A 26,946-nucleotide genomic window follows, 5' to 3' on the forward strand; every position below is an offset into this window, starting at 1 on the left:
TAGTATTTAAACAAAATCTAGTTATTTTGTGACCTTGAAAATTCAAACCGCTTATGGCGGCCTTGTAAAATAGTTATATTTACATTAATTTGCGACCTTAAGACAGCGGGTAATAAATTAGCCAGAAAATCATGGTGAAGTTATCGATCTTAAGGACAGTTTATAAACCGGCGTATATATTTATCTGGACATTTGGAAGAAATCAAAATGAATTTCATTGTCTCACTTGTTTGAAAAAGGTAAGAAAATTGTAACTCCAGCGGCCTACACACGATTGCTTTTGTCTGAATTCAAAGGCAAATAGGTAAATAGGATTAACATCTTATATTTAATTTCCGACAATTCAACAAATTTTTACCATAACCTGCGCAGAAAATAAATATTTTAAATATAGAGACGTGTTTACTTGTTAAATACTCTTCTTTCAAGCGCTTCGCTTAATCCCAAATTTTCCACAAACGAATTTGGAAGAACCTGTTTTGCTTGCAAATCCGCAACAAACTTCTGATTCCGGCAATTTTTTTCCAGCATATTTCGAATGAGTAAAACATTCCACTCCATTAAAAACGAGTTATTTTCATCAATTCTACAGTTTCCGAGCAACATGGGTAAGTAATCGTAACACTCATCTTGCTTTCGTTGATTTTTGTACACCAAGTTGGCTAAAAGTCTGGTCAAATCGCTGACAATGCCATCATAGTTTTCTATTAAAGAATTAGAATCTTCGCTTCGCTTATCCTGGCGGCAACTTTTAAGCATAGTTAAAACACAATCACATAACTGGGGCAAACACTCGTTTATTTCGTTTGATTTTTCAACACTCATCTCTCCAAAGATTTTTACGACGTTTCCCAAAAGAATCGATTCCGTATCGGAAAATATCAAATTTCCTATATTCAATTTTTCAAACAAAGGTTCAAAAAGCTGAATAAAAACGAACAAAGCCTTTGAATCTTTGTAATTTTCAGCAGATTCAGAACCTTCTAGAATAATTTCGGAGACAAACAACTTCATTTCCGGTTCGAAATTGAGAAATAGCTTCGGCGATAGAATTAATGTTTCTACAATTGAAAACTGTAAAATAATGTCGAAATTGTTTCCCATTGCCCTTTTAGTGTCCAAAGTTACTTTGAGTATTGAATTTAAAACTGTTCCAAATCTTTCTTCTGAATTTGCAACCCAGTCTATAAAATAACGACTTTTCAAAACTGAGTTGACTATCATAAATGTCGTATCTAACAACTCACGCGCAAATTGTTTAGTAATCTCTCCGAAATTTTCGTTCAAAAATTGAGTCTTCAAAATATCGCATAAATGAAGGACTTTGACTTTACCCAAATTAGGTGATGATAATATATTTCCAATGAGCTTTAGCTCCAAATTACGCTGAACAATATAATGATCTTCAGAATTAATTTTTGATACTCCATCAAACAGCCATGCCAATAGTTCGTCAGACAACATTTCGGATAATTGAAGGCTAGATGAATAGCATGCTATCAGATTACATAAACATTTCAGGCACAAAATCTGATCATTTTCCAACTGGTCTTTTTTGACGAGAAAATTTTGACAAAAGGCGAAGTATTTCTCGACAGTCGCTGCATCTAACCGGTCTTTATTGTCTTTAAAATCTGCAACAATTGATTTCAAATCCATAAAAGTTCTGAAAAAAGTAACGTTTTTTTATTCACATTTTTTTTGGATTTATTGTTTAAGTTAAATGGATCATGTGACTTGAATGGGAAATAGGATTTAGTCTGCAATGGCATAAAAATGAAAAACTTCCCAAATGGCAATAGTTGCATTAAAAAATCGAAAGAAACTTTTCGTGAACAACGTGCGAAAATTGGTCAAGTTGTCCATTCAAATGCTGATTGACATTTTGAAAAGCACAGGCTTGCGGTTATTGATCAGCTTGTGGTCAACTGTCACTTAACATTCATTTGGAAACAATTAATTCCAAATCAAGTTCACATGTTTTCGCTCCTGACAAAATGTTAGAATTCGAAATTGATTGAAACTGTTTGAATTACAATGAAAATTTACAAAAAAATTTATGCTATTTGGGAATTATGCCATTTGGGAAGTTACCGGAAATAGGATTATCTTTAATAAACCAATTGGAAACGCTTACCAAAATTTTAAGCTACAAATGTTCTAAAATGTTTGGCACTTCTCCAAATCAAAATCGATGATCGAACTTTTAAATTGTTTTAATAGAATCATTCGAAAACTGTCAATTCATCATTAAAAAACGTTTACAGAATTTCCATAGCTGTCACAAAACAATTTTTCCTTCGAAAAAAGCAGCAACCAGACTGCTCTTATAAGAGCGAAACCCTGAACACTCGGCTATGACTAAAAAACGGTTCCCCTAAAACTCAATTTAATTATATCATAAGAATGAATTTTGAGAATAATTCTGCAAACCAATGTTTGAAGTAGTCAACAATATCCTGGGTTGAAAATAGCTGGAATGTCCAAGATCGATTTGATTGTTGCATTTTCCGATAAGAATCCTGGGTTGAAAACAGCGGGAATGTCCAAGATCGATTTGATTGTTGCATTTTCTAACTGAAGTATTTCTCCAAACAAATTTCCGTAACCAAAATAATTTAACTTTGAATGGTTTTTGTTACCAGTATCAAGGGGGGGGGGGCTTTCCCTTCCTCACTCAAGGATTCGATCCCCTCGCCAACCTAAGAGTCCCCCTTTGCTATTATTTCACACAGAGGCGAAGCGGAGTTTCACACCTTTTGCGATGCATTGAAAACGCTGCATTGTAAGCTAGTGAATTGAATGAGACGGAAACAACAGAATCTAAGAAAAATAGGAAAAAATTAAAACAAATTCACAAAACAGTCGAAAACACGACCACCAAATTGAAATAAGCTTTTAATAATTACCAAGCGGCCACTTAACTGGCATAACTTAACTATTAGGATATAACTTAACTATTACTTGAATTGAAATCAGTTCTCTCTCTCTCTCTCTCTCTCTCTCTCTCTCTCTTTGATGCCATTATGATGTGTAAGAAAAGTTGTTCACGGGAAAAAAGTCTAGTTCCCGATTACAAGACAGTTGCTCTCGCAAGTGTAATGACATCCAAGTTTGGCCAAACAACCCTAAAGTTTTTTTTGAAGGTGCTAATATATACTCAACTTTTTGGTCAAAACTTTCCAAAAATGCCAAAAAACTGCTTTTTACCTATTTCTCAAGAACTTGCCTGCGGCGCAGAAAGATTTGTCAAAATAGGGTCTTTCTATTGTTCTTGGAGCGCTCAGAAAATCAATTTGGTTGGTTGACACTTCGAAATATTTCTTTCTCTCTCTCTCTCTCTCTCTCTCTCTCTCCTCCCTCTCTCTCTCTCTCTCTCTCTCTCTCTCTCTCTCTCTTTCTGATGCCCTGTCAGCTATAATTTGAGCAATTATGAAAAATTCATAAAACATTTGATTGCTAAAAATGATTCTGAGCATTTGTGCTTTTCAGACCAATCTAGAATGAAAAAATTGAGCAATCATTTTAAGAAATGGGAAAAATCTTGCATTTCCTCTCACGTTTATTATTTTTATCTTCTTTTAGAGTGCTCAAAATATTTTATTATATTTGAACAGTAACCCTCTATTACCCTTTGAACTCATTTTGTTGCCATTTAAAAAACAATTTTGCACTATTTTTTCCAAAATTCTTTATCTAACGAGATCATAAGCATTCATTTCAGCTTTCATTCCTGATGTAGTTTTTAAGCAGTAACAGAAGCAGTGAATTGAGCAGACACAAGCGCGCCGAAAAAAAATTGTTTTTATTAGAAAAACTCAAAACTCAAGAAATTGCATATCCTTCATCAAAACGTTCAGATAAAAAGCCGAAAAACAATTCAAAAAAGCGAGTGGTAAAAATATAACCAATTTAAAAAGTGCAGAGGGGAGCGTAAAATTGTGTTTCCCATGAAACGACCCAAAATTAGGTCAGTAAGCCAATAAAAAACAGGATGAAATAGTTTTTTTGCAGAAAAAAAATTGGCCGACAGAATTTTATTTGAAACAGAATATTTCTTCTTTCGAAAAAAACAGGTCCTGATCAGATTTCAACCCATGACATTTGCCGTCCCAGGCGTATTCGTTACCTCCAGGATAAGTGAGCCGAGAGTTAAGAATTTGAATTAGTCCATTAGAGATTAGTCCTGTGAACAAAGTTATTTACGGGAAAAAGTCTAGTAACCGATTGCAATACCCTTGCTTATCGCAAGGGTAAATAATGACTAAAATTCCATAAGTTTTGTTTCATTGTTATTTCACTTATCTGTTCTATCTATGAAGAATTTTTATGTGCGAGTTTGAAAACACCGCTGTATGGGGCTAGTATAAAAAACCTGAATTAAAAAAATTCTAACATCCTCCATTAATATAATTGTGTCAGATAAAAATTTATATCAAAGTACTTTTTCGCATTTTTTAGAGGAAGTAATTGTATATAAATAGTGCAAACAACTGAATAATCAACAGCATAGCTACTTTTTAACTAACATAAACCTACTTTTATCTTCCCACTTTGCGACTGTTTTGTACCATTATTGATCCTGTTTTCTTCAGGGAAGATAATATTCTCTCTAACCATATCATTCAAGAGAATTACTCGACTAGATACACTTTTATCATTGAACAAAGATAACATTAGCCTAGTGGTCTAGTCGTAGGCTCCGGAAACACGGCTAAAAGGAATCATTCAAAGGGGTTCTTACTTCGCAGGCAGTTCTTTTTTCCCGGCACCTGAAAAGGTCAACTCCACTTATATGAATGGAACCTTATTAAAACTTCTCTTTAGCAACAGCCGATACAATAACTGCCAATTTCGCGATCCATTAAAGCACTTGAAGATCCCATTGAAATGATATAACGTCAGAGATCACTTAGGAATTGAAAAAAGATCACAGTCGGTTTTTGGGTAAATCCATTATTCAAGAACAGACCTGCAACTTCAACATTTTGGGATAAGTTCTGTTAAACAAAATGTCAAATTTGTTCGTCTAAAAGATTAACCAAATCCGAAAGGTCAGCTTAAATTAAAGTTTAAAAGTTCGCAAGTAACTTACACGCGAAAATGCCATTTTCTACGGAAAAACTGTTCTAATTTGGGTAGCAAGTTTTTTCTTGAACAGGTTTCTCCGGCCAGAAACAATCTAGATCCGTTATTTTTCTCCTAGATAGAGCGTTTCTATCAAATTTTCATTTCCTGGTATATATAAATATATATCAGAAATTTCGCATTATACTTTAAAAATAATATGCGAACGAAAATAACTCCAACTTTCAAACCAATATTTTTGAAAACCAACGCGATATGAAGTTAATTTTCAAAAGGTCATGGAATCACTTCAGGAAACAGCTTATCTATAGGTTCCATGGCCTACGTACTTTTTACATCCGCAGCCTAATTTAACTAAAATTCTACCATTTTAATCAAATTTACAGAGATAAAAGGGGGGAAAATTCAACAAAAACATTGTTAGACGACAGAAAATACGGCCTAGGAATACAAATTTTGATTTGTATCTTTTGATGTTTGTTTCAGACAAAAGAAACACTAGCGTCAGCGGAATGTCAATAAACAAAAATACGGTCGACGATTGAAAAAAATGGCAACATATGAAACAAAAACCAACATTTAAAAAACGCCAAAGGAAAGACAACAGGAAATATCGATAGATTGGAAATATCCAATAAAAACTCAAAATATTTTGCGCAAACAGACAAAAACAATGCATCGCAAACGAACTCTAACCAAATCGTATCCATTTTGCACATGTATTAACAATGAACAACAAAACTTACCATCCCAATTTGTCTCTAAGAGCCTTAAAGTCTAATTAACGTCTCTGAGAGCCCTAAAATAATTAGAAAAACGTTTTTAATTTAGTAAATGAGGGAAAATAAGAAAAAATCGAAAACGTGTTCACTGCAGCGTCATCACAGTCTTCTATTTAGCCGTCATTCAAGCCTGAGTTAATTTATTCCGCCCTATTCAATTCCACAACTATCCGCAGAGAAAACTTGCCGTTATTTTATTTTAAAAAACGGAGCAACAAAAATGAGCGCAACCCGCTCTGCAAATTCAAATTCATTGAACCCAGTTTGATGACAAGCATTCACTCTAATCTATTGCCTCGATTTCTTTGTTCTCGTGTCAACAAATCACAAAGAGCTCTAGTCTCGAAAACACGTCACTTAAAGTCCTTCGTTGTTCTCCACCCATTATAGCTACTTTGGCACAATAAATTTTGCACCCAAATTCAAAAATAGTGTAAAACTTCATAGTCGTGTTCAATGTTATCTTACTTTAGTCCTTGAAGTATATTGATTCACCTGCATTATCTACTGGAAAAAAATTTGCAATTCTTCATTTTTTTTACTGAATCCACCAAATTCATTTGCCCTTTTTTGGAATATTGTTGAGACTATTTTATTCGGTCTGCTAGGACGTTGAAGGATGGATAACCCCGGAGCTACAACTGGAACCAACTGTGGTCTGGCTACAACAGCAAGAAAGAGAGATTTCGGCTCGCTTGGTCAGAACTCTTCATCATCGCATCAGCAGTACTTCTACGAAGGTAAACAGATACTGATGACTAAAATTGGAATTCTACGAAGTCAGAATATTTTCAATAAGAGGAAAAGTTGCCCTTCGCATACGCAAGTTGCACTTCGCAAATAATTTTCTCATTTAGTTTTCAATTTTCTCATTTAGTTCGCAAATTTTTCTTATCAATTTTCTGAACTTTAGGTGCTCAAGAAGCGCTAATTGAAGGTTCAAAACCAGTTTTTCAAAGCGAAAAACCTAAAGTAGCAACTTAATATGAAAAAACTTGCTCTATATTTGCCTAAAAACAAAGTTTTGTCTCGACCGGTTTGCCCCGACACTGCAAAAAGTTTTGAAATTGTTTGTTAAAATGCAACGTTTTACGATTGAAAGGGCCACAGCATAATATATTGTTAATATATTTTCATCTGACTTTTTTCGAAGGAAAACTGATTTCGCGATTCTATGGGAAAAAATATTGAATGGAAAAAAATTAACACACAAAGGCGAGGCGAGGCCTTTGTGTGTTAATTTTTTTCCATTCAATATTTTTTCCATCAAAAAATTAACACACAAAGAAGTCAGAAAAATTCTGAAAAATTGAGTTGAAAAAATGAAAAAGCTACAGCTACAAGAACTTTGTGTTTGCATCGGATGAAGATCATAAACAACCTTTAAAAAATCATTTAGAGAGCGGCATCAAAGGCGACAAACTTTAGGTCGAAAACTGTTGAGCCGAAAACAAAACTGTTGTCATAATAAAACGCGTTCGGATATTTTTTGCCCACGCAATTACCCAACATAAGTTGGCTAAACCGATATAACATAAACTGAAACAGTTCCAAAAGTTATAAGTTCCAAAAAAGTGGTTATAAATTCCTAAGTCGTATAAACATAGCCAACAGACAGTTGGAAATGATTCAATGAACGAACGTAAATAGAAAAAGCTGACTTGTTTTTTCAAAAAATCTCAACTTCCGAATTTCAGAGAGAAAAAAGATGCACATTAAGCTCTTTTGAATTTCTAGAACAAATAATGATTGACACTTTTCAGATACAATTAACACCTTTTGAGATACTATTCGAGATACTTCAACTATGATGGGGTGCCTCTGTGATGGGGTTACTGATGGTCTTTGACCTCTGTTCTAGACTATAGCGGCTACATGCCACCTGACTTCGCTGATGAACCAGAACTCAGCAGTCAAATTCAGAGCAGTGTCATCGTCTTCATCCTAGTGCTTCTATGGCTCTACACTATTGCAATGTTCATTCGAAGGTAAAAACAACAAAGACATTCAACATCAAAACGTATCATCATCCTCATCAAGAAGATTTAAATAGAGTATCTTCAGAAAAAATCACAGTAACTACAGCCTTAGAAAAAAAGCACTGACGGAATACAATCAAAAACTCTCAGCACGCCTGAAGCGTTTGTTAAGACTGAGGCGAATTCGTAAAAGTGCATTGGTACTATTTTTAGCCTGAAGAATATTCAAACGTTTACAAATTAAATTGACCGTTCTTGAAATGACCAAGATGACTACTTTGGTTAAAAAAAACTTAGACACAACTACCTATATGCGTAACAGTTGCATTATTTCTTCAGAAAGGCACTTTGTCCGCCGACCGACCCTAAAATTTTACCAAGGGCGCCTTTGGCGCCAATAGATAATAATTTTGGAGGAAAGCGCACGCCAAAAAAACGGGAGATTTTGGTCGAAACCTTTCAAAAACTGCCACTTGGCCTTCTTTTCCAAGAATTTGTTAACCTAAAAAAAGTCGACCAAATTTTTTTTTTGAAAATCCATTTTCAGAAACACTCCTCTCAAAAAATCCTAAATCCGCCCTGAAAAGGGTATATTTTTTAACAAGGCGCCATTATATGATATAGAAGGAGGATAGAAAGAGAGGTCAACAAAGTTTGTTTATTTTTCACATACAGGTCTCGTTTCTTACGGACAACTGGGCAGCGTCAGAGTAGTTACAAGACAGGTCTGCCTTCGACGACTGCTGCGACTGACACTACGAGTAACCCCAGCAGGCGACAGTCTCTAGCAGCTGCTGCACAGGCTAAACGAAGTCTAACTCAACCTAGGGTACCTACCTATCTTCTGTTCATTTTAGAACCCCCTCATCCATAAAAAAGTACGGACACACATACGCACTCACAATACAAGCAAAATATTTCAATACAATTCCTTAAATTTTGCGAATTGTCTCTTTCTACCAGATGTCTTTTTTTACGAATTTTCTTTTTACGAGTTGTCTTATGCACGAGTTGTCTTATCCACGAGTTGTCTTTTTTACGAGTTGTATTTTTTTACGAGTTGCCTTTTTTACGAATTGCCGGTATTTTTTACGGTTTGACTGTCTTTTTTACGAGCTGTCGCGGTACCACATTATCCGACATATCGTAAACTAAATTCAAGCTAACGAGCAAATATTCATGATACGTAACATGTTTTTGCAGCAGAATTTGGCATAAGTATTGCACGGCATATCGTGCACAGTGGCGAAGTTGCACTTCGCATACACAAGCAAAAATATGACCGATAACGCTACGGGAAAAAACTGAATGAGTAAAACTTTGAGTCAACAAAATTTCTCAAGTGACGCACGCCAATTATGTGTCTACCAGCAGTAACAGTCACTTTGAAAAAAAAGAACTTTACCAACTAACTTGCCTTAATTTATAAAGCGGACCCGTTTTAACTAGTATACGAAAAATTTCATTAAAAACATCCGACCCTGCCCAGATTCGAACCCTCTTTTTTTTTGTTGCGCGTCTCCTTTCCTACCTCTACGCTACAGATCCATGACACCTTGAAGGTAAACTGTGTTAATATCCTTAGCATTGGCTGCACTTAATAAATGGTTATTGATCAAAATGAAACTTTCAAAATGAACACAATTTGTCGCAACAAGATTTGCGACTTAGGTTCCAAAAAAAAGAGAGTTCATATTATCAAACAAGCTTGGCTTGTGTAAATATGTCACATTACATGAGATTTGACCGCCATATAACCCCACCCTCAACATAAACTCATTTGGAAAAATAACAATGTTGCTCACGCTGATATCTTGATTGCGATTTGAAAATTCAAGCAATATTCAGGGAGAGATCTCAAAAGCTCTCTCTCATGTTGATAAAAACTGCAAGCATCAAAAAAATGGATGGGATTTTGGCAAAAAAATTTATAGAAATTGAAAAATAAATTGTCACAAGCTTTTAAAAAGCTCGACTGAAAAATTTCCTCAACAAATTTGCCAAAACTAATTCTAGTATAGATAGCAAAATTATCTTGTGTAAAATATTATAAATCAGCAAATTGAAATACATGAAAGTTCAATTGACTATCACTGAAACGCACCAAAATACAAAATTCTGATCATTAACGCCATGCATTCTAATGAAGATATCATCTTAAGACAGTGTGATTTACAGGGAATTAAGTTAGCTTAAGTCATGCATGCTTGCAGAAATTTGGAATACATAAAACCTGTTTGTTTGAAAAGCTAGATCAAACAAAAAACAACCCAGTTTTCCTTTTTCAGCATTTTTAGATCTTGCCAGAATTTATAATAGAATCTGTCACATATAATTGACTTGCCTTGTTAAAAATACTATTTTCTTTAGTTACCACGCTATGACGTTTTTATATTTAAATTTCAGTCCATCTAAAATTTATAGGCATGAACGATTTAGAAATGGATCGGTCCAAACAAGAGATTTCTACTCTACTGCAGACAAATGTACCATGACTTACAAATAGAAAATCAAAACTGCGGAAAAAATGTTGAAAATTAAGGGGAAACTGTTTAATGTAAAATTCACACATGATGCGGTTTTCAAACGTCCCAGGAGACCGTATAGAAACCACAAAAGTCCACGTACTGCCAAATGTTTCCATCCGTCAGTGGCAAAAATAACCAATAAATAGCAAGGAAAACAAGACTGCTCGTATCAGGGCGAAGCCCTGAATGTTCCGAATGCCTTTAAGGTCTATGGAGCAGTAACATGAAGAAATTAAAAGTAATAAAAAAATGAACATTTTTTTTGAAAAAAAACTAGCGTGTAACGCACCTCCGTTGCTTCGAACTTTTAACAACTCAAGAAAAACCGCATACATTGGAAACCACATCTACAGGCTTTTGCACTCTGAAAGCACCCAATTACATCGCTGGTAATTTGATATTGTATAAACTTTTAAGTTCCTATTTTCCGTCATCTCGAAAAAGCTAAATCTCGAAAAGTACAAATCTTTGAATAATCATATTTGGAGGCAAGATTAACAACTCCTGGGAGTACCCTAGCAGCACCCAATTACAGAGTTGGAATATTTAAATTTTGAGAATTTTTCAAAGCCTAAGTTAATTGAAGATTTTGGAAAAATCAAAGAAAAAAATCCTCATATCTCGAAAACTACAAGGATTTGAGCAGTCATGTTCGGAGGCAAGATTAGCAACCCCTATGAGTACCCAAACAGCACTCAACTACAGGGTTAGGAATTTCAATTTTTAAAAAATCAAAGTTTCGTTTTCTGAAAACTTTGACAAAAACAAAAACGTCATATCTGGATAACCACAAAGATTTGAGCAGTCATAATTGGATGCAAGGTTCACAACCCGTGAGAGTACTCTGACAGCCCCCAACTACAGAGCTGGGAATTTCAAATTTAGAAGAAAAAAAATTGTTTGGGTTTTCTGAAATTTCTTTTAAAAAATCACAAAAAACGTCATATCTCAAAAACAACAAGGAAATGAACACTCATATTTGGAGGCAAGATTCGCAACTCTTGAGAGTACCCTGACAGCACCCAACTACAGGGTAAGGATTTTCGAATTTAAAAAAAAATTAATTTGAATTTTTTGAAAAAATTTTTGAAAAAAAATACAAAAAACGTCATATCTCAAAAAGTACAAGAAATTGAGCAGTCATAATTGGATGCAAGGTTCACAACCCATGAGAGTACTCTGACAGCCCCCAACTACAGGATTGGGAATTTCAAATTTTGAAAAAAAAATTCGTTAAGTTTTCCGGCAATTTTTTTGAAAAGTCACAAAAAACGTCATATCTCAGAAACTACAAGGATTTGAGCAGTCAATTTTGAAGGCAAGAATCGCAACTCTTGAGAGTACCCTGACAGCACCCAATTACAGGGTCAGGATTTTCAAACTTAAAAAAAGTGATTTGAGTTTTTTGAAAAAAAATTTGAAAAATCACAAAAAACTTCATATCTCAAATTGAGCAGTCATACTTGGATTCAAGGTTCACAACCCGTGAGAGTACTCTGACAGCCCCCAACTACAGGATTGGGAATTTCAAATTTTGAAAAAAAAATTTCAATAAGTTTTCCGGCAATTTTTTTTGAAAAATCACAAAAAACGTCATATCTCAGAAACTACAAAGATTTGAGCGGTCAATTTTGAAGGCAAGATTCGCAATTCGTGAGAGTACCCTGACAGCACCCAAGTACCGGGTAAGGAATTTCAAAAACAAATTTTTTGAAAAAATCACAAAAAAAACGTCATATCTCCAAAACTACAACGCTTTGAGCGGTTAAAATTGAAGGCAAAGTTCGCTATACCTGAGAGTACTCTGATAGCCCCTAACTATAGGGTTGGGAATTTAATATTTTGAAGAAAAAAATAATTAAGTTTTCTGAAAATTTTTTGAAAAATCACAAACAACGTCATATCTCGAAAACTACAAGGATTTGAGCAGTCATATTTGGAGGCAAGATTCGCAACCGATGAGAGTACCATGACAGCACCCAAAAACAGGGTAAAGAATTTCAAATTTGGAAACCAAAAATTTTTCAGAAAGTTTTCAGAAATTGTTTGAAAAAATCACAAAAAAAACGTGATATCTCGAAAACTACAAGGATTTAAAACGTCTCATTTGGATAAAGATTCGCAATCCTTGAGAGTACTCTGACAGCACCCAGAACTATTTTGAACTAAATCGTCGAAACCAAATTCAAAGTTAAAAAATTAGGAGACGGGTAGACAGACATAATCAAATCAAAGCAGGTATTGAGACAGACAGACAGACTTAATTTGGCCTTGAAAAAAAATTACTGAAAAATTAATGACCTTGCGGAAAACTAATTGAAAAATTTTCTTAAGCATTGCAATATATGATATGGCTTAAACATGAAAAAATTCTTTCGTTAAACATGCAAAATTGTTAAGCTTAAACATGGAAGATAGCTGTCACTAGCATTTAAATATAGTATAGATTTGAGATTTTTTGTGAAAATTATCCCTCCACACGCCATATTAAGTACATGATTAATTTCGCTCCTAGTAACAAATCAATTATGGCAAACAAGCATCCCTCAGCCAATGTGGAACGATTTCTAAGAGAGATCAAATCTCTGCTTACGCGTTAGTAGCGCGAAAAACATTGCCTTTTTGGCCAATTTGGGACAATTAACGCGCGATATTTAAACCCCCATAACTTTAAAAATGATTACAGGTGAAATATCTTTTCAAATTTACGCTCAGGACAACCATACCTTTTGAATGTTATTTTAAAATTCCGTCAAAAAAGGCTAGTTAAAAAGTCGAAACTTGTCTGAAGAAAAAAAATTAACCCGAGCACAAATATTCCGTTACTTTCGTTACGAAAGTCGGCACAAAAAACAGCTGCGGTGCCAATAGTACACATAATTGCGAATATGTTTTTAGAATTTGCTTCAATGTAGGTCACAAAACAACTATATGATGCAATTTTTTCGTAACGGGCTCAACTATAGTTTTGCAAATGTTCTGGAAATTGAAAATCGTATCGATTTTCCTACTTTTTTTTACTAACTAAGCGATTTAGCGTCGGTAATAAGATCTAATAAGGAAAATATAATACCGATCTCGAACCCTTGTAAACTTTCTTTATTGTCTAAATTCGTGGAAAAAATGCTACTATTTCTGCGGTGATTTTAATTACCCCAATCTATTCAAGAGCAAAATATTGTTAAAAATATATCAAGACTAAAATGTATGTCCTGTCCGTACACTATTTTAAGCAATAACAAAGACCAATTCTCACACAGAGGGAATGTTTTGAAATTTTGTTTCCGTAACGTAATCACAAGTGAATCGGCTTTGATATTGTCGGTAGCAACCTTTGAGCTAACTAAGGCTGCTTCAAAGAAAGTCCAGGCTAGGCCATTACTCCTTCCATTCCATGCGGAAAATTGTTTAAAAAAAAGAAATTGCTACACAGAGGCGAAGCAGAGCTTGGGACCAATTGCAAAAAAAATTTATACATAGCATTACTAACTAGCCGGCAAAAATTGAGACGAGAGCCGCTTTTATCAAAACTTTCGATCTTTATCTCTATTTTTCTTGAGAAAAAAAATTTAAGGAAAACATCAATTGAGTGATAAAATTGCATCAACATGATTTACGAAGCGGTAACAAAGCGGACAGCATTTTTAGTAGACACCCGCAGAGTTTAAAAAAACTGGTTTTCAAATAAAAATCAGATACATTATTCTTTTTTAATATCTCCACGAAAGATTAACCCACATGAGAAGCTTTATTGCTCATCAAACGGCGCAATATGAGGCCACTAAGCCCATTCGACATTAACTAAAAACTTAAAGCCCAAAAAAAACGGAAACTATAGCGAACCGGAGTTGGTTAAAATAAAACCAACATAAAAACAAAAAAACTAATGTAACCAAAAATTAAAAATGAAGACATGGTAATAATTAAAATACCATGAGACATGCTATTTGTTGACATAATATGTCTGTTGGTTGAAGAAAGCGCAGACTTCAAAAAATGATTCAGTGATTCGAATTTGATAACGCTTGCTAATCGCGATCATTATAAATGAATGCGATATAACCGACGAAGCAAAATCGTTAAAAACAATTCAAAAAAAATTTTAGCTGTAAAATTTGGATGAATTTTTTTTCAAAAATGCAATAAAATTTCCGCAAAAAAATCTTTTTACTCGACTACCTCTACCAATGGGGTCTTATAATTGGTATTCAGATATTTAGAAGGAGGTTGAACTTTCAAAAATAGTCCCTGCTTTGGGAACTAAGCCGACAAAATAAATAGACGGCCGCTTGTTCGAAAAAAAAAACAGAAAAATTGTAGCTTGCACAAAAAAATATCAAACCCCAAACCTTTCCTTTCTTAAGCATGCGTGTTACCGCTACGCCACAAGCGCTGAATGCATGAACGAATTTTGAAGCAAATTGGAACGTGTAGAATCTGGTGAACAAAGTTATTTACGGGGAAAGTCTACTACCACAAAAGTTAATTAAATCAAAAACAATCAGAAATTAAATTTTATTTGAAAGAAGGTTCCGGCTTTGCAAATAAAATTAGATTGACTTAGAACAATAATTCAGGCTGACTTTTCAGAATATCGAAACCTGGTTTGATGGCGATGCCGCGACAAAAGCAATGAGCGTAAAAAACCTGATAACTTCCGATAAACAGAATTCGATCGCGTCGCTAGATGATCGCATATTATATAACCATACCCCTACGTTTGGAAAAAAGATAAAGCCAGCAATGAAAATCAGTTTACCATCATGGCGCGTCGAACGATCACGTGACAGCTGTGATTTTAAGACCTACCAACCTCAGAGAAACATGAGCTATTCCGACTTTCAAATCGAGCCACAGAGAATGTACAGGAAAAAAAACTCGAACGATTCGATTATTTCCCCTGAGTTCGCAGCAAACCAGCGTTACGGCGGCTCAAATAGAGATGTAGTAGTCCACAGTTCCGATATGACCAAGGGCAATTCTATAACATCTATATCAGCAAAGGCCGAACCCATTCCACCTCTACGTATGAACCCGAAAATTAGTTTGACAACTGATTTCTCTAGTTGCGTAATAGACGTCGACAACGATGACCTCATAATAAGTGAGGTCATTCCACGAGAAAAATCGAGTGACAAATCGCCAGGCCTCAGCGAGCGCACGATTAGAAACGAAAGCCCGAGAACAGAAGCGCCGCAAAGTTCGTTTTCCTTCTGTTGAGTCGAATTCAATGTTATACAGCTCTCCCAAGTTGTTGTAAATTAGTTTCAATGTTATAAAACTAATAGCAGTTCAGTATATTGTAGATTCAACCCCGATTAAATGTTAAATATTGGTTAATAATTCATACCTAAAATTTATAGGTTTGTGTTGTTCAGTTTTGTCTCATTTGGCTAGCAAAATATAGATACCACAAATTCTATTGAGGGAGGAAAACTATATTAAGCTATCCACAGGTTGTTCCGAGCATCTTTTTGATCAGTAGCGGGCTTAGAGAGGACGCCCCCCCCCCCCCCCCAGGGATTTGACCTCTTCAACGCCCAACGGGTACCCGCTTTGGATCTAATTGACAATTACCCCCTTCGTTGAATTTTGGACCAATCAGAAAGCAGCAAAATTCGAATTTCAAACACAACCCTCTAGAGTGTCAATTTACTGGTTTTATTTATAGACGTGACATTTTTTTAGTAGATACTGTAGGTCGTTGGGGGGGGGGGGGGACCAACCCTTAAAATTTTCTGAAGGCGCTAATATACACTAATACGAGAAAGAGCGCAAGCCGAAAAAAAAACCATTTTTATTTGTGTAAAAACATTTAGCACAGAAAATTTTCTCAAAACACGATCTCAAACCCATACTCGAACTTGCCCTAATTCTACTTGCAGTTCGCAGTTCAAGCTGTTGTTGAATTATTGAATTGAACAAGAACCTGGACAAAGTTTCAACAAGTTACCCAGTTTACTTGGGCCACTATTACCAAATAAATACCGAATAATTACGGAACTAGACTTCCACACAGTATTAAAAATTTTTTTAAAAATGGTTCCCTTATTTGATTTAATAGATGAAGTTCTAGACTCGAAATTTCTTTGCCGATCACAGAAAGATAAACAGAAAACTAAGCCAGCAACAAAAAATGCAGAAAAATGATACGTTAGAATTTGGACCAAAAAAAGGATGCCGAAAAAAACTCGATTTCAGTTACTTTCAGGCATTTTTGCCTCTGCCGAATAAAAACTTAACATAATAAATTTCGAGTACAAAAAAAACATCAAAACAGCAATACGACAGATTTAAAAATAAATATTTTCCTTCTGAAAAACACTCTTAACAAAAACTTTATCAGACAAAACCTGATTAATAATGCATTTAGGCAACGCAAAGGCGGCGTACTTTAAATCTAATTATACCCGAAACAATGAATCGAGGCAAGAAAAAAGGTTTAAAAAATTGACTTAGAAAAAAACATCACAAAAAGAGTCATCGAAAACTGTATCTAACAGTATTTTTCTCGGAATACTCCAAAATTCAGCATACTCAACGGAGATCAACATATAAAACAGTTAAGAACATATTTCAGAAAAATCTTTTGATCTACTTAAAAATCACCCTTTTAAACAAGAAACTTTTAAAACTGAAAGAAACTTTGAATTCCGATGAAACTTCAAGAAATCAAGCAAATCATTTTTTCGTTTTCAAATTTTGGCCTCTCAAGTAAAATTATTTTTAGACAACTTCAAGTATCACATAGTTCAAACCTGGTAAGAAGTGTTAATAAACCAGGAAACATATTTTCCGCTCCAAATTAAAAAAAGCTTTAAAAATAACAGTACTCGACTTTTTTTCCAGGCTATTTGCACTTTTGTTAATCGAGAGCCTAAATTAACTTCCATTTAATGAAGGAACCTGAAACAACACTAAAACAAAAAATTCAAATAACTGCAGCGAAAAACCAATCGTGAACTTCGCTGAAAAAAAAACATTTTTACTGACCTTTTACTAAGAAATGCTTTTTACAGATCAAAAACAAATTAAGTACACAATCCAGCTGAATAAAAACTCGTATCTTTCATTAAAACTTAACAGTGAGAATACACAGTGCATAACAGTGAGAAAAATGTCAAAACGCATGACCCGTCTCCGTTGTCAAAAAAATGGAAAACATTTCAAAGCCGAACCTGAGTATGTCTATAGAACAGACACTAAGCTTCATGTCGCAAATAAAAGCAACGAAAACAAGAGGAGACAGTTTTTGTGCAAATAGCACCTAATATTCCGACCATTCATAAAACAACAAGTTATTTTTTCTCTCCTTTTTTCATATAAAATTCTTTCTAAACAATTTTTTTTGTGCGTGTTGAGATGAAAGTGAAAAACTGGTCGAACGCATTTCGACAACAGTTGTTTTGACCTCCTTCGAACCTGAGGACGGTCCTAAAGAGCCTCAACAACCATTGAGAATCAATGACCGAGCGGCAGCTAAGGCAAAAAAGTGGGTCGACCCTCGTTAAGCCGAAAACGAAACTTTAGGCGCAAAAATATTCTATCAATAACATATTTTCAAATAAAATTTTTACGACCAATCCCTTCTGAAACATTCAAAAACATTAGAAAAAATTGGCCCTTGAAAGTGCACAACATAAATTAACTAGCGATACAATTAAAATGGTGCATTACAATATATTGAAAAGAAAAAAAACGAAGGAAATCATTTTTTTTAAAAAACGTTAAGCGGAAAGAACTTGAGAAAACTCCAAAAATTATCTACAAAATTTTATACTTTAACCCCGACGATGACCATAAAAAGCCTCAGCACGCATAGAGTATCAATAAACGAGCGGCAACTACGGCAAAGACATTGGGTCGACCCTCGTTAATCAGAAAACAAAACTAAGCATAAAAAATATTCATGCTAAAACATATTTTCGAATAAAATGTGAACGACCCATCCTTTCTGAAACATGCAAAAGCTTTGAAAACGATTCTCCATTGAAACTGCACAACACAAATTAACTAGCGATACAATTAGAATTGTGCATTACAATATATTGAATAGAAAAAAAACGAAGGAAATCATTTTTTTTTTCAAAAACGTTAAGCGGAAAGATTTTGAGAAAACGCCAAAAATTATCTACAAAATTTTATACTTTAACCCCGACGATGACCATAAAAAGCCTCAACAAGCATAGAGTATCAATAAACGAGCGGCAACTATGGCAAAGACATTGGGTCGACCCTCGTTAATAAAAAATATTCAAGCAAAAAACATATTTTCGAATAAAATGTTTATGACCCATCCCTTCTGAAACAAGCAAAAGCTTTGAAACAATTCTCGATTGAAAATGCTCAGCATTAACTAACTGGCGATACAATTAGAATTGTGCATTACTAAATCGCGAATAGAAAAAAAGAAGGAAGTCGATATTTTTTTCAAAAACGTTCAGCGGAAAAAAAACTTCATGTTTATTCACACTTTTGCCCCAACGATGATCATAAAGAGCTTCAACAAGCATTGAAAATCAATGACCGAGCGGCAACTAAAGCGAAAAAAACTGGGTCGACATCCGTTAAGCCGAAAACGAAACAGTAGGCATAAAAAATATTCCTGCTATAAAAATTTTGAAGTACAATTTTTTTCGACCCATCCCTCCCGAAACAGACAGATCATTCAAAACAATTAGCCCTTCGCAATATAAGTTGACGTGCGATATTTATTGCTTGTCTGGTCCTAACTTGTCATGAAAGAAGAAAAACCGTTAACGCGCAATGACTTCACAAATTGTAACAACTCAGACTATTCTGAAGAATAATCCCATTTAACTCGGCTTAACTGCAAATATCTCAAAGGAAACAAAAGAATGATGTTTGAAACAATCTATTGACATCCATCATTATGGCAGAATGCAAATTTGAAATACACTTTCATAATATTGGAGCTACTTTAATCACGAGAAAGGATAATTTGCAATAAATCTTCTTGAGATCCTAAGACATAAGAGAAGCATAAATCTGAATGACAAATCAATGAAGAAGTTTTTATTTTCAGTTTTATGGGTTAATGGAACTTATTATAACTGTAAGAACCCCTGTTTCTATTGTCAAAGTGGTTATTGAACCCGCGATTTTTATGTCTATTATCGTGGAAACTCTGGAACTTATTCATGTTTCGATCATGTTGGTACCAGTGTTCGTTGTGATTGTAGAAACCGCCTTTATAGTTACCTCTTGACTCGATATAATTATTGTTGTGGTTATAGTTGTTATTTCGGTTAAAAGTGGCGTCGCTCTTTCGTTTTCGACAGTTACCGCGATCTACTTCCTCGTCGAAATCGTCATAATACCTGCTAGTGGCACCTGCAAACCCATTGCTTCCATAGGAGAAGCTTTTATTTAGGTTCACAGAAGCGCTCAGATGTTCTCCGTTCCATGATTTAGTTACAGCTTGCTGCGTTAAATGACCCACAAGGTCAAAACTCTGCGTTTGAGTTAGGCTCAAGTCCCGCCCTGAATTCAGACTCGAAGGTCGCATGCTGTTTTTGGGCACAGGTACGGGCTGAGTTTTCATTCGATTCTGAGAGCTGGGCGGTGATCCCGATCTTTCATTCCAAGTGATTGAGCTGCCCCCATTAATGGCAGCCATTTTATGACCTTGGAATGGAGGTCTGAAATTTTCGCTTTTCGAATCTGAAGGGCAATCAGTTTTCGTATTGTTAATGTTGCTGATGTTGTTATGTTTATACTGGACGTAATTGTGCTCGTCGTAGGGACTTGCTGCAAATCTATTCGACATATTTCCTTTATTTTCGTTTTCAACAGGGCTGTCAGAGTTAACCGTGGAAATAGTCACTTCTCTTTTCGCGGGAGACGCTGTACCGTTTTTGAACTTGGTAGATTTGAACCGCTGCTTCACCTTTTCTTTGAACTTTTGAAGTTGCGATGCTTTCTTAGTTGATCCCATTGAGCTTTTCGACTCGTTTGAGGAAACTGAAGGACTCCTCGCACCTCCGTTTGTATCGCTCATAGATCCATCTAGCATACGACTTCCCGCATTTTCCAATGGACATAACGTCTCGCCGCTCAGATCCGAACATCCATTTTGCGTGAGATCCGTATTAATTGAACCATTTTGTGATATCATCGACGCTCCATTAGATCTCAGGAATAGCGAATCAGTGCCATATCTCGGAGATGCAGGGGCTGAGTTGATTCCAGATTTCGAACGTCCATTTTTTAAAGACAATTTAGTTCTGTCAACTTGATCGCAATTGAAGTATTTTGAGGTCTTCGCTTTCCCTTCTTGCGCATTTTTGGCACTGGTGTTGCTTCTTTCCGACAAGTCTGTGGCCGAATTGCTTCCGCTGCTTGTGAAGAAACTGAGGTTAGAAGATATTGTCGAAGAATTGTCGTCATTTGTCACTTTGTTTTGTGCTTCGGTACACTAAAAATAGACAATGAGTAATGGAAAGCGTATATTTTTTTTCGTAATACTAAGATTTGAGAACCCAATTTCGATTAAGGATGTTATCTTCTCTAAACTAGTCGAATATTGTATCCGAATCCAATTTTCAAGTGTCGAATATACAAGTCGACTTCTCTATACTAGTCGAATATTGTATCCGAATCCAGTTTTAGAGCACGCAGATATGTCACCTGGCAGCTTGACTCGAAATATCTTGAAAAGCTACCAAAAAAAACTCCGAACACAGAGGCGAAGCTGAGCTTCGCACTACTTGCGATACAGAAGTATAGGATTAAAACAGCATGACGGTAAAAAAGTAGCAACGATGACTTCGCGCGAAGAAAAAGTATTAAAATTTATGAATTTTTTATTTCTTGTTTTTTCAAGATTTTTAAATTTTCTACGTTTTTTTTTCAGGGGTTCAAAAAATGGCCGGAGTATCAAATCGGATATTTGTAGGAAACAATATATTAGGTAAACAAGCCGACACAGATAAAACCGACAGCCAATAAGCAGTAAATTAACCGAAATGTACTGCTCATAAAGTGTCCACGAGTGCTTTATATGTAAGGAATACAAGATCCAATTCGGAAACTTAACCGACAGTTTAAGTCGAAAACCATTAAACAGAAAACTTAGACATATAGTACATGAACACATCAAAAACATAGCACAACAAAATAGCAGACAGAAATTGAGAGGAAAGCTGCAAAGTGAAAAAATGAAACCATTTTCAGAAAATCTAAATCTACCAACACTGTCATATCTTTGTATCAATTTGTCAGGAATAAAAAACAATTTTAACAAAAAAAAACATGCCAAATAAAGCAATTGAACGTTAAATTTCCATCAGAACAAAAATTACGTAGCGGTAGCAACACAACGAAGCGCAGAAAAAATATGCGCATACGCAATAAATCCGTGCTCATTAATTGACAAAACGGAATTTTCAAACAGTTTTAAGAAACTTTATTTGTAAAATTTTTATTAAAAACTTTTCAAAAAAGCAACAAAAATTGGGCAAAAAATTTATATAACTACATTACTTCCACTAGTGGCCTTCAGAAAATTACAAGAAAGCTGAAACTTCAAAAAGTGTCTGTGCAGCAAGAACTAAGCAAAAAAAAATAATGACAGATGATTGCACGTAAAGGCGGAAAAGTCTAGGTCGGACAAAAACAAGTTAACGCTGGATTTCAACCACAAGCTTTTGTCGTCAAGTAAATGTGTAACCTCTACACCAGATGCGCTGGATAATTGATTAAATGTGAATTTATTATGATAAACTAACTAAAAAGCCGAAAGTGGATTTTTTAAAAATTGATAATTTTTCCAATTGTATTACGGAGGGCTTAAGAGAGTGATTTAGATTTTTCAAAAAATTCTCATCAGAGATTAATTGGTATAAAAGCAACAAAACTAGTTTAAAAAAAACATTGGGGAAAAGCCGACGAAAATGAAGCCGAACGACCTAAATGCCGAAAATCTGCAAAAAAAAGTTCAAATTTGATTTAAAAAATTAATAGGCAACTCTTAACGTAAACACAAGGCCAATACAGTTACCATGCTATTAAATAACTACGCACAGGTACACTGCCCGTGCAACGGATATAAAACATACTCTTTACCATTTGACCATTCGGCGAACAAAGTTATTTACGGGAACAGAAGTCTAGTACCCGATTGCAATACCTTTCTTATCGCAAGCGTAATAAACCAAGTCTTCCTAATTGTCTATCGACAAGGCATCTTAAAACATTTACCAGCTGCGTTTTTTGTATGTTTTCAGTGAAGTCTGCGCCCAATATCAAAACCGAAATCAGCACCTATCATATTAGTTTTGAGAATCCGTAAACTTCGTTGGCTCGAAAACATACATTTACACGCTACATAAAGCTTTCGGCCAATCAGCAGAGATTCGACAAGAGTTTGATTAAATTTGAGCCAAAATTTAGGGAGAAACCATAGAAAGATCTTAACCAATTATTAAAAGATCTGTACCGCCAAAGATCTTTACCAATTAGAGATCTCTACCCATTATTTATAGGATAAAACTCCTGAAAATGGACTCACATCTATCTTGGCCATTTTGCGCCGTGGTTGTCCGTCTTCTTCGCTCATCTTCACTACCTCTTTCTTTCTATACTCTCTCTCCCTCTCTTGATTATCATCATCACCGCTGTCGTCACTGTCACTGCCGTCCGAGTCTTCGGCCAATGCATATGACACCAGAGTTGTACTTCTTTCCGCTCCTAAATCAACTCAAATTTTTATTTGATAAAAAATTAAAAGTCAACTCTTAACTTAAACACAAGGCATGCATAATTTTAAGTAAGGGGACAAAAGCATTTCTTGCTTCTCCTTTATTTGACCCCAATACAGGGGGTGGATCTTGGATTTTCTCGAGGGAGGGGCGGATTTTCGAAAATTTTGTCCACCTTTTTTTAGGTCGACCAAATTGCCGAGCGCTTCCAGAACACTATAAAGGCCTTATGTTGACATAATTTTCTGCGCCGCTGGCAAATTTTAATGAAACAAAAAAATTGACATAGTAGAGTATATAAGATCGAAACTTTGGATTTTTTATGTCAGCGCACCTCTTTCAGCGCCTGATAATTTAAGTTATTAACTGAAAAAAGTCTTGTGCCCGGTTATAAAACACTTGTATGTGTAAGTGTAAACAGCCTCTGCATTAAAAAAAAACAAAATGTCATTCTACCTTTGCCATTTTGCAGAACACTTTTTGACTTTTCACTTCCTTTTCCGTTCACACTTTCAGAAGATGCAAATGGGTGCAATCTGTCGTAGCCCGAACTAGAACTCGACGATAACGACGAAGACTCAGTCGCCGGTTTCTGGACATTACTGTAGCTGTGACACTTCTGTAATAGATTCTCATTTGCATTCTGTAACATCTTCGAATTGTTCATATCGTTTGCTTCGTTTTCCTCGGACCGCTTCGGAATCTTGAAGCTCAAAGTCGGTTTAACAGTCGACGACGATGTCTTCAGCCCCGTGGAAGTTGAACTCGTCGATATAGAGTCACGATCACTGTTAGTTGTACTGTTTTTGACAGCACTTGCTCCGACTTTTGGAAATGTTTCCAGTGTCGGCTTATGATGCTCGCGGATACCATTGGTCAAACCATCCAGCGACAGTTTTTGTTTCGGACCCAAATGATGAGCTTTTCCGTTCATTATTGGCGATTTACTCATTGAATCAGCTATTTTATTTGATTCTGACAAAGGTGATTTTGATGACAACGAGGTGTTATCTGAGGGCTCATTTTTCTGCTGAGGCGGTTGTTTCTGGGAGTAAAAGAGCATGTAGGCTTCTGATTGCATTGCCATATTAACACTACATTTTGAGACATGGGAATCATTGCATTTATACCACATACCATTGGGGGCTTTAACGAAGCAGTAGTAATGACCTGAATGCGATGAAAAACCCGAGTGAACCAAGACTGCGTATAATTGATACTGAGCTCCTGCGCGACTTACACCTTCGCTTAAGAAATGATTCATTTCAAGGATGTCTGGAAAGTTCAAATGTTTACTCAGTTTCATATTAAGGCCATTATAATTGAACCTTTTCAAATGAAGAACCAAAATTTTCGGCAGTCTGTGAAACGTTACTCTCCGTGTCGCTTCCACTTTCTGCTTGCATTTTTCACATTTGTAGAGGTTCGCATTTCCTAGAAACTCTTTCTTTGTATAACGTCCCAAGCTATCTCGGATACTTTGGCAATGTTGGACATCTATTGACAACGTAAGAAAGGTCTCGTATGTATTACTTCGATTGTGACATTTTGAACAGATAACTTGACTGCGAGAATATCCTCCGAATATTTGGTGCAAAAGACTTGTCGATTGTGTGTAATTATCTAACTTGGGCTTATTGTTCAGACACGCTTTTTGCATCGACTCAAAAAAATGAATCAAAAACTCGTGCGCATCTTCTTGTCTACCTGGGTGAAAACACTTGCCGATTTCTCGAATTCGATGGACAATTGAGTTCGGACTGATTGCGTTTTGAGGGTGATCGAATATTCTTTTCACAGTTCTTTGCACCTCACACAACATGCAGTTTTGGCTCTGGATCTTACACGCTTTGGCCGCGTGATTATCATCTACAAGCACATTATACAGAGGCGCCGTGTAAGCTAAACATTGAAGTACTGAGTTTAGGAAACAGGTGTTTCCTTGATTGTGCAACCCACTGCCCGCTTGTAATCCGCGGTTCCTCCAATTGACGTCAATCTGACCTTGGAAGAGGTGGAACTTGGGAAGTGGAACATCATCATTCACTTGATGATTTGCAGATTTCCCGTTGCAGAGATCCTTCCGGAATCCGTTCAATGAATTCTGGCTACTTTGACTGCTGTTCGAACTACTATTTGAACTACTGCTGTTTCGGCTGAAATACGAGAAAGGTTTGAACATATCTTCTTTCCTAGAAACGTGTATGATGTTCGGGTTTCGCTCCAGAGCATCATAGAGCGGATTTTCTGTTGACTCGTTTTTCTCGAAGTCTATCGATGAGTTAATGAGACTTCGAACACCTGAGCTTGATGCACTGCAATTCGAGAGAGTGGGTTTATTAGGATTGATATTGGATAGAGATATTTTCACGGTTTGTTCAAACGGTGCGGCGGCAAGCGTCTCGCCGCTGACAGACTCTTTGATGAGGGCATCTAGATTGGACACGGGCATTACTCGATTGGTACAAATTCTCACAATTCATAACAGTCTGAAATCATCTATCGACTATCATTGAGGATTAACAAAAAAATAACTATATAATATCTAGATCCTAAAAACTCTTTATGAACAGTCAGAAAAAAGTTGATTTATCTACAAAAATCGTTCAGTTTTTAGATTTTAATTCGATACAGACAAGATGAAAGATTAAGTGCAGCCTAATTAAAAACCTAATTAAGAACACTTAGTTGTCATTAGAGCAATCAGGTTTTTACACGCTGAAAAAATTTGCTTAGAATTATTGACATCAGAGGCGGATCTAGGACTTTCTCGAGGGGTGGACGGATTTTCAAAAAGTTTCGAATATTCTGTCGACTTTCTTGTTTTTTTTTGCTCGACCAAATTGATTTTTCGAGCTCTCTCAAAGCACTATTTTGAAAAAACAAGCCAAACAAGGCGTGCTTTTAAGCACTTTTTGACCAAAAAAATCTCCCCCCTCAAAATTAATACATTTTTCAAAAATTTAGTCGACCTTTTTTTAGGTAGACTACCTTGATTTTCCGAGCTCTCCCGAAGCTCTAAAAAGACCCTTTTGGCCTAATTTTCTCAAAATCAAACATATTTTTTGAAATTCAAAAATTATGAAAAAATGGTCCAGAAAAGGAGTTTTTATGCACTTTTTGGAAAAGAATGATAAAAAATCGAGATTTTTTGGCGCGCGCTTCCCCCATAAATTTTAGTTAATATTGGCTCTGAAGGCGCCTTTAGTCAAATTTTAGGGTTCGTCGACCTAAAATGAATATCTTAATTTAGTACAAAGGGGCTCCCTTTGGGTCGGCAGGGGGTCGAGTTTCTGAGGGGCGGGCATCCGATCCCCCTAAATAATAAGGATTATTGCCTTAGCAGTACCACAATTATGATGGAATTTATATTGCAAAATTCGGACGCAAAGTTAATTTTACCACAAAAATGGGAACTTTTGACTTTTATAATCAATCAAAAATTACGCTCAAGCAACAGGGTCGATTAATGAGTAACAATCCAAGCAAGGCCTTTTTACAGCTTAATCGATTTGAATACAAAAAATCTACATAATTGTCTAGAATGTTTAAAAAATCTTTTTTTTTGGCTATCAAAAAAAACATATTTGCAGAAAATTTAGAAAACGATGATCATCTTAAGCTTTGTTGAGCTACATTAGAGACTAATTTTCAGATAATTTGCATAGCATTCAGTAGAGAGCCATTTAAACAGACAGGTCAGTTAGTAGACAAATATTGAATCAACCAATAAGAATTGTAGTATTAGGCAGATTAACTGCAAGCAAAAAATCCCTACTTCCTAGTCGGCGAATAGTGTTCGGTCCAAACAATTACAGGTCGTGGCTGATCACTATATCACTGTACA

The 26,946-nt window shown here is 35.5% G+C and overlaps 2 protein-coding genes across 7 annotated transcripts in view; one reads left to right on the forward strand and one right to left on the reverse strand.

The window, feature by feature from the left end:
- LOC134848511 (uncharacterized) overlaps positions 1-15,707 on the forward strand; it is a 37,482-nt gene extending 21,775 nt beyond the window's left edge. For 4 of the 6 annotated variants that reach the window (XM_063865995.1, XM_063865999.1, XM_063865996.1 and 1 more), the window contains exons 2-5: positions 5,988-6,610; positions 7,732-7,858; positions 8,525-8,678; positions 14,968-15,707. In XM_063865995.1, coding sequence (XP_063722065.1) covers positions 6,490-6,610; positions 7,732-7,858; positions 8,525-8,678; positions 14,968-15,597 — 1,032 coding nt within the window. In that variant the 5' untranslated portion in view covers positions 5,988-6,489 and the 3' untranslated portion in view covers positions 15,598-15,707. Of the gene's footprint in view, positions 1-3,798; positions 4,998-5,919; positions 6,611-7,731; positions 7,859-8,524; positions 8,679-14,967 lie in introns of those variants that run through there. The other 2 variants (XM_063865997.1, XM_063865994.1) reach the window with 2 other exon arrangements.
- Positions 15,708-19,236: 3,529 nt separating this feature from the next.
- LOC134847728 (ubiquitin carboxyl-terminal hydrolase 42-like) lies at positions 19,237-25,596 on the reverse strand. Its single transcript, XM_063864921.1, has 3 exons — positions 23,556-25,596; positions 22,910-23,088; positions 19,237-20,815 (listed from the first exon to the last, which is right to left on the reverse strand). Exons 1-3 carry the CDS (start codon positions 25,549-25,551, stop codon positions 19,433-19,435), a joined length of 3,558 nt encoding a protein of 1,185 aa, XP_063720991.1. The 5' UTR covers positions 25,552-25,596; the 3' UTR covers positions 19,237-19,432.
- Between the last annotated feature and the right edge of the window lie 1,350 nt (positions 25,597-26,946).

Source organism: Symsagittifera roscoffensis, chromosome 6 (assembly GCF_963678635.1).
Source record: "Symsagittifera roscoffensis chromosome 6, txSymRosc1.1, whole genome shotgun sequence".
Taxonomy (NCBI): Eukaryota; Metazoa; Xenacoelomorpha; order Acoela; family Convolutidae; genus Symsagittifera; species Symsagittifera roscoffensis.

Excerpts from the sequence above, each read along its gene's own strand:
- LOC134847728 (XM_063864921.1), bottom strand. The coding sequence starts at position 25,551 with ATGCCCGTGTCCAATCTAGATGCCCTCATCAAAGAGTCTGTCAGCGGC. Across the intron at positions 23,089-23,555 it reads TGTTCTGCAAAATGGCAAAG|GAGCGGAAAGAAGTACAACT; the intron begins GTAGAATGACAT and ends GAGTTGATTTAG. Across the intron at positions 20,816-22,909 it reads GCAAAATGGCCAAGATAGAT|TGTACCGAAGCACAAAACAA; the intron begins GTGAGTCCATTT and ends GTCTATTTTTAG.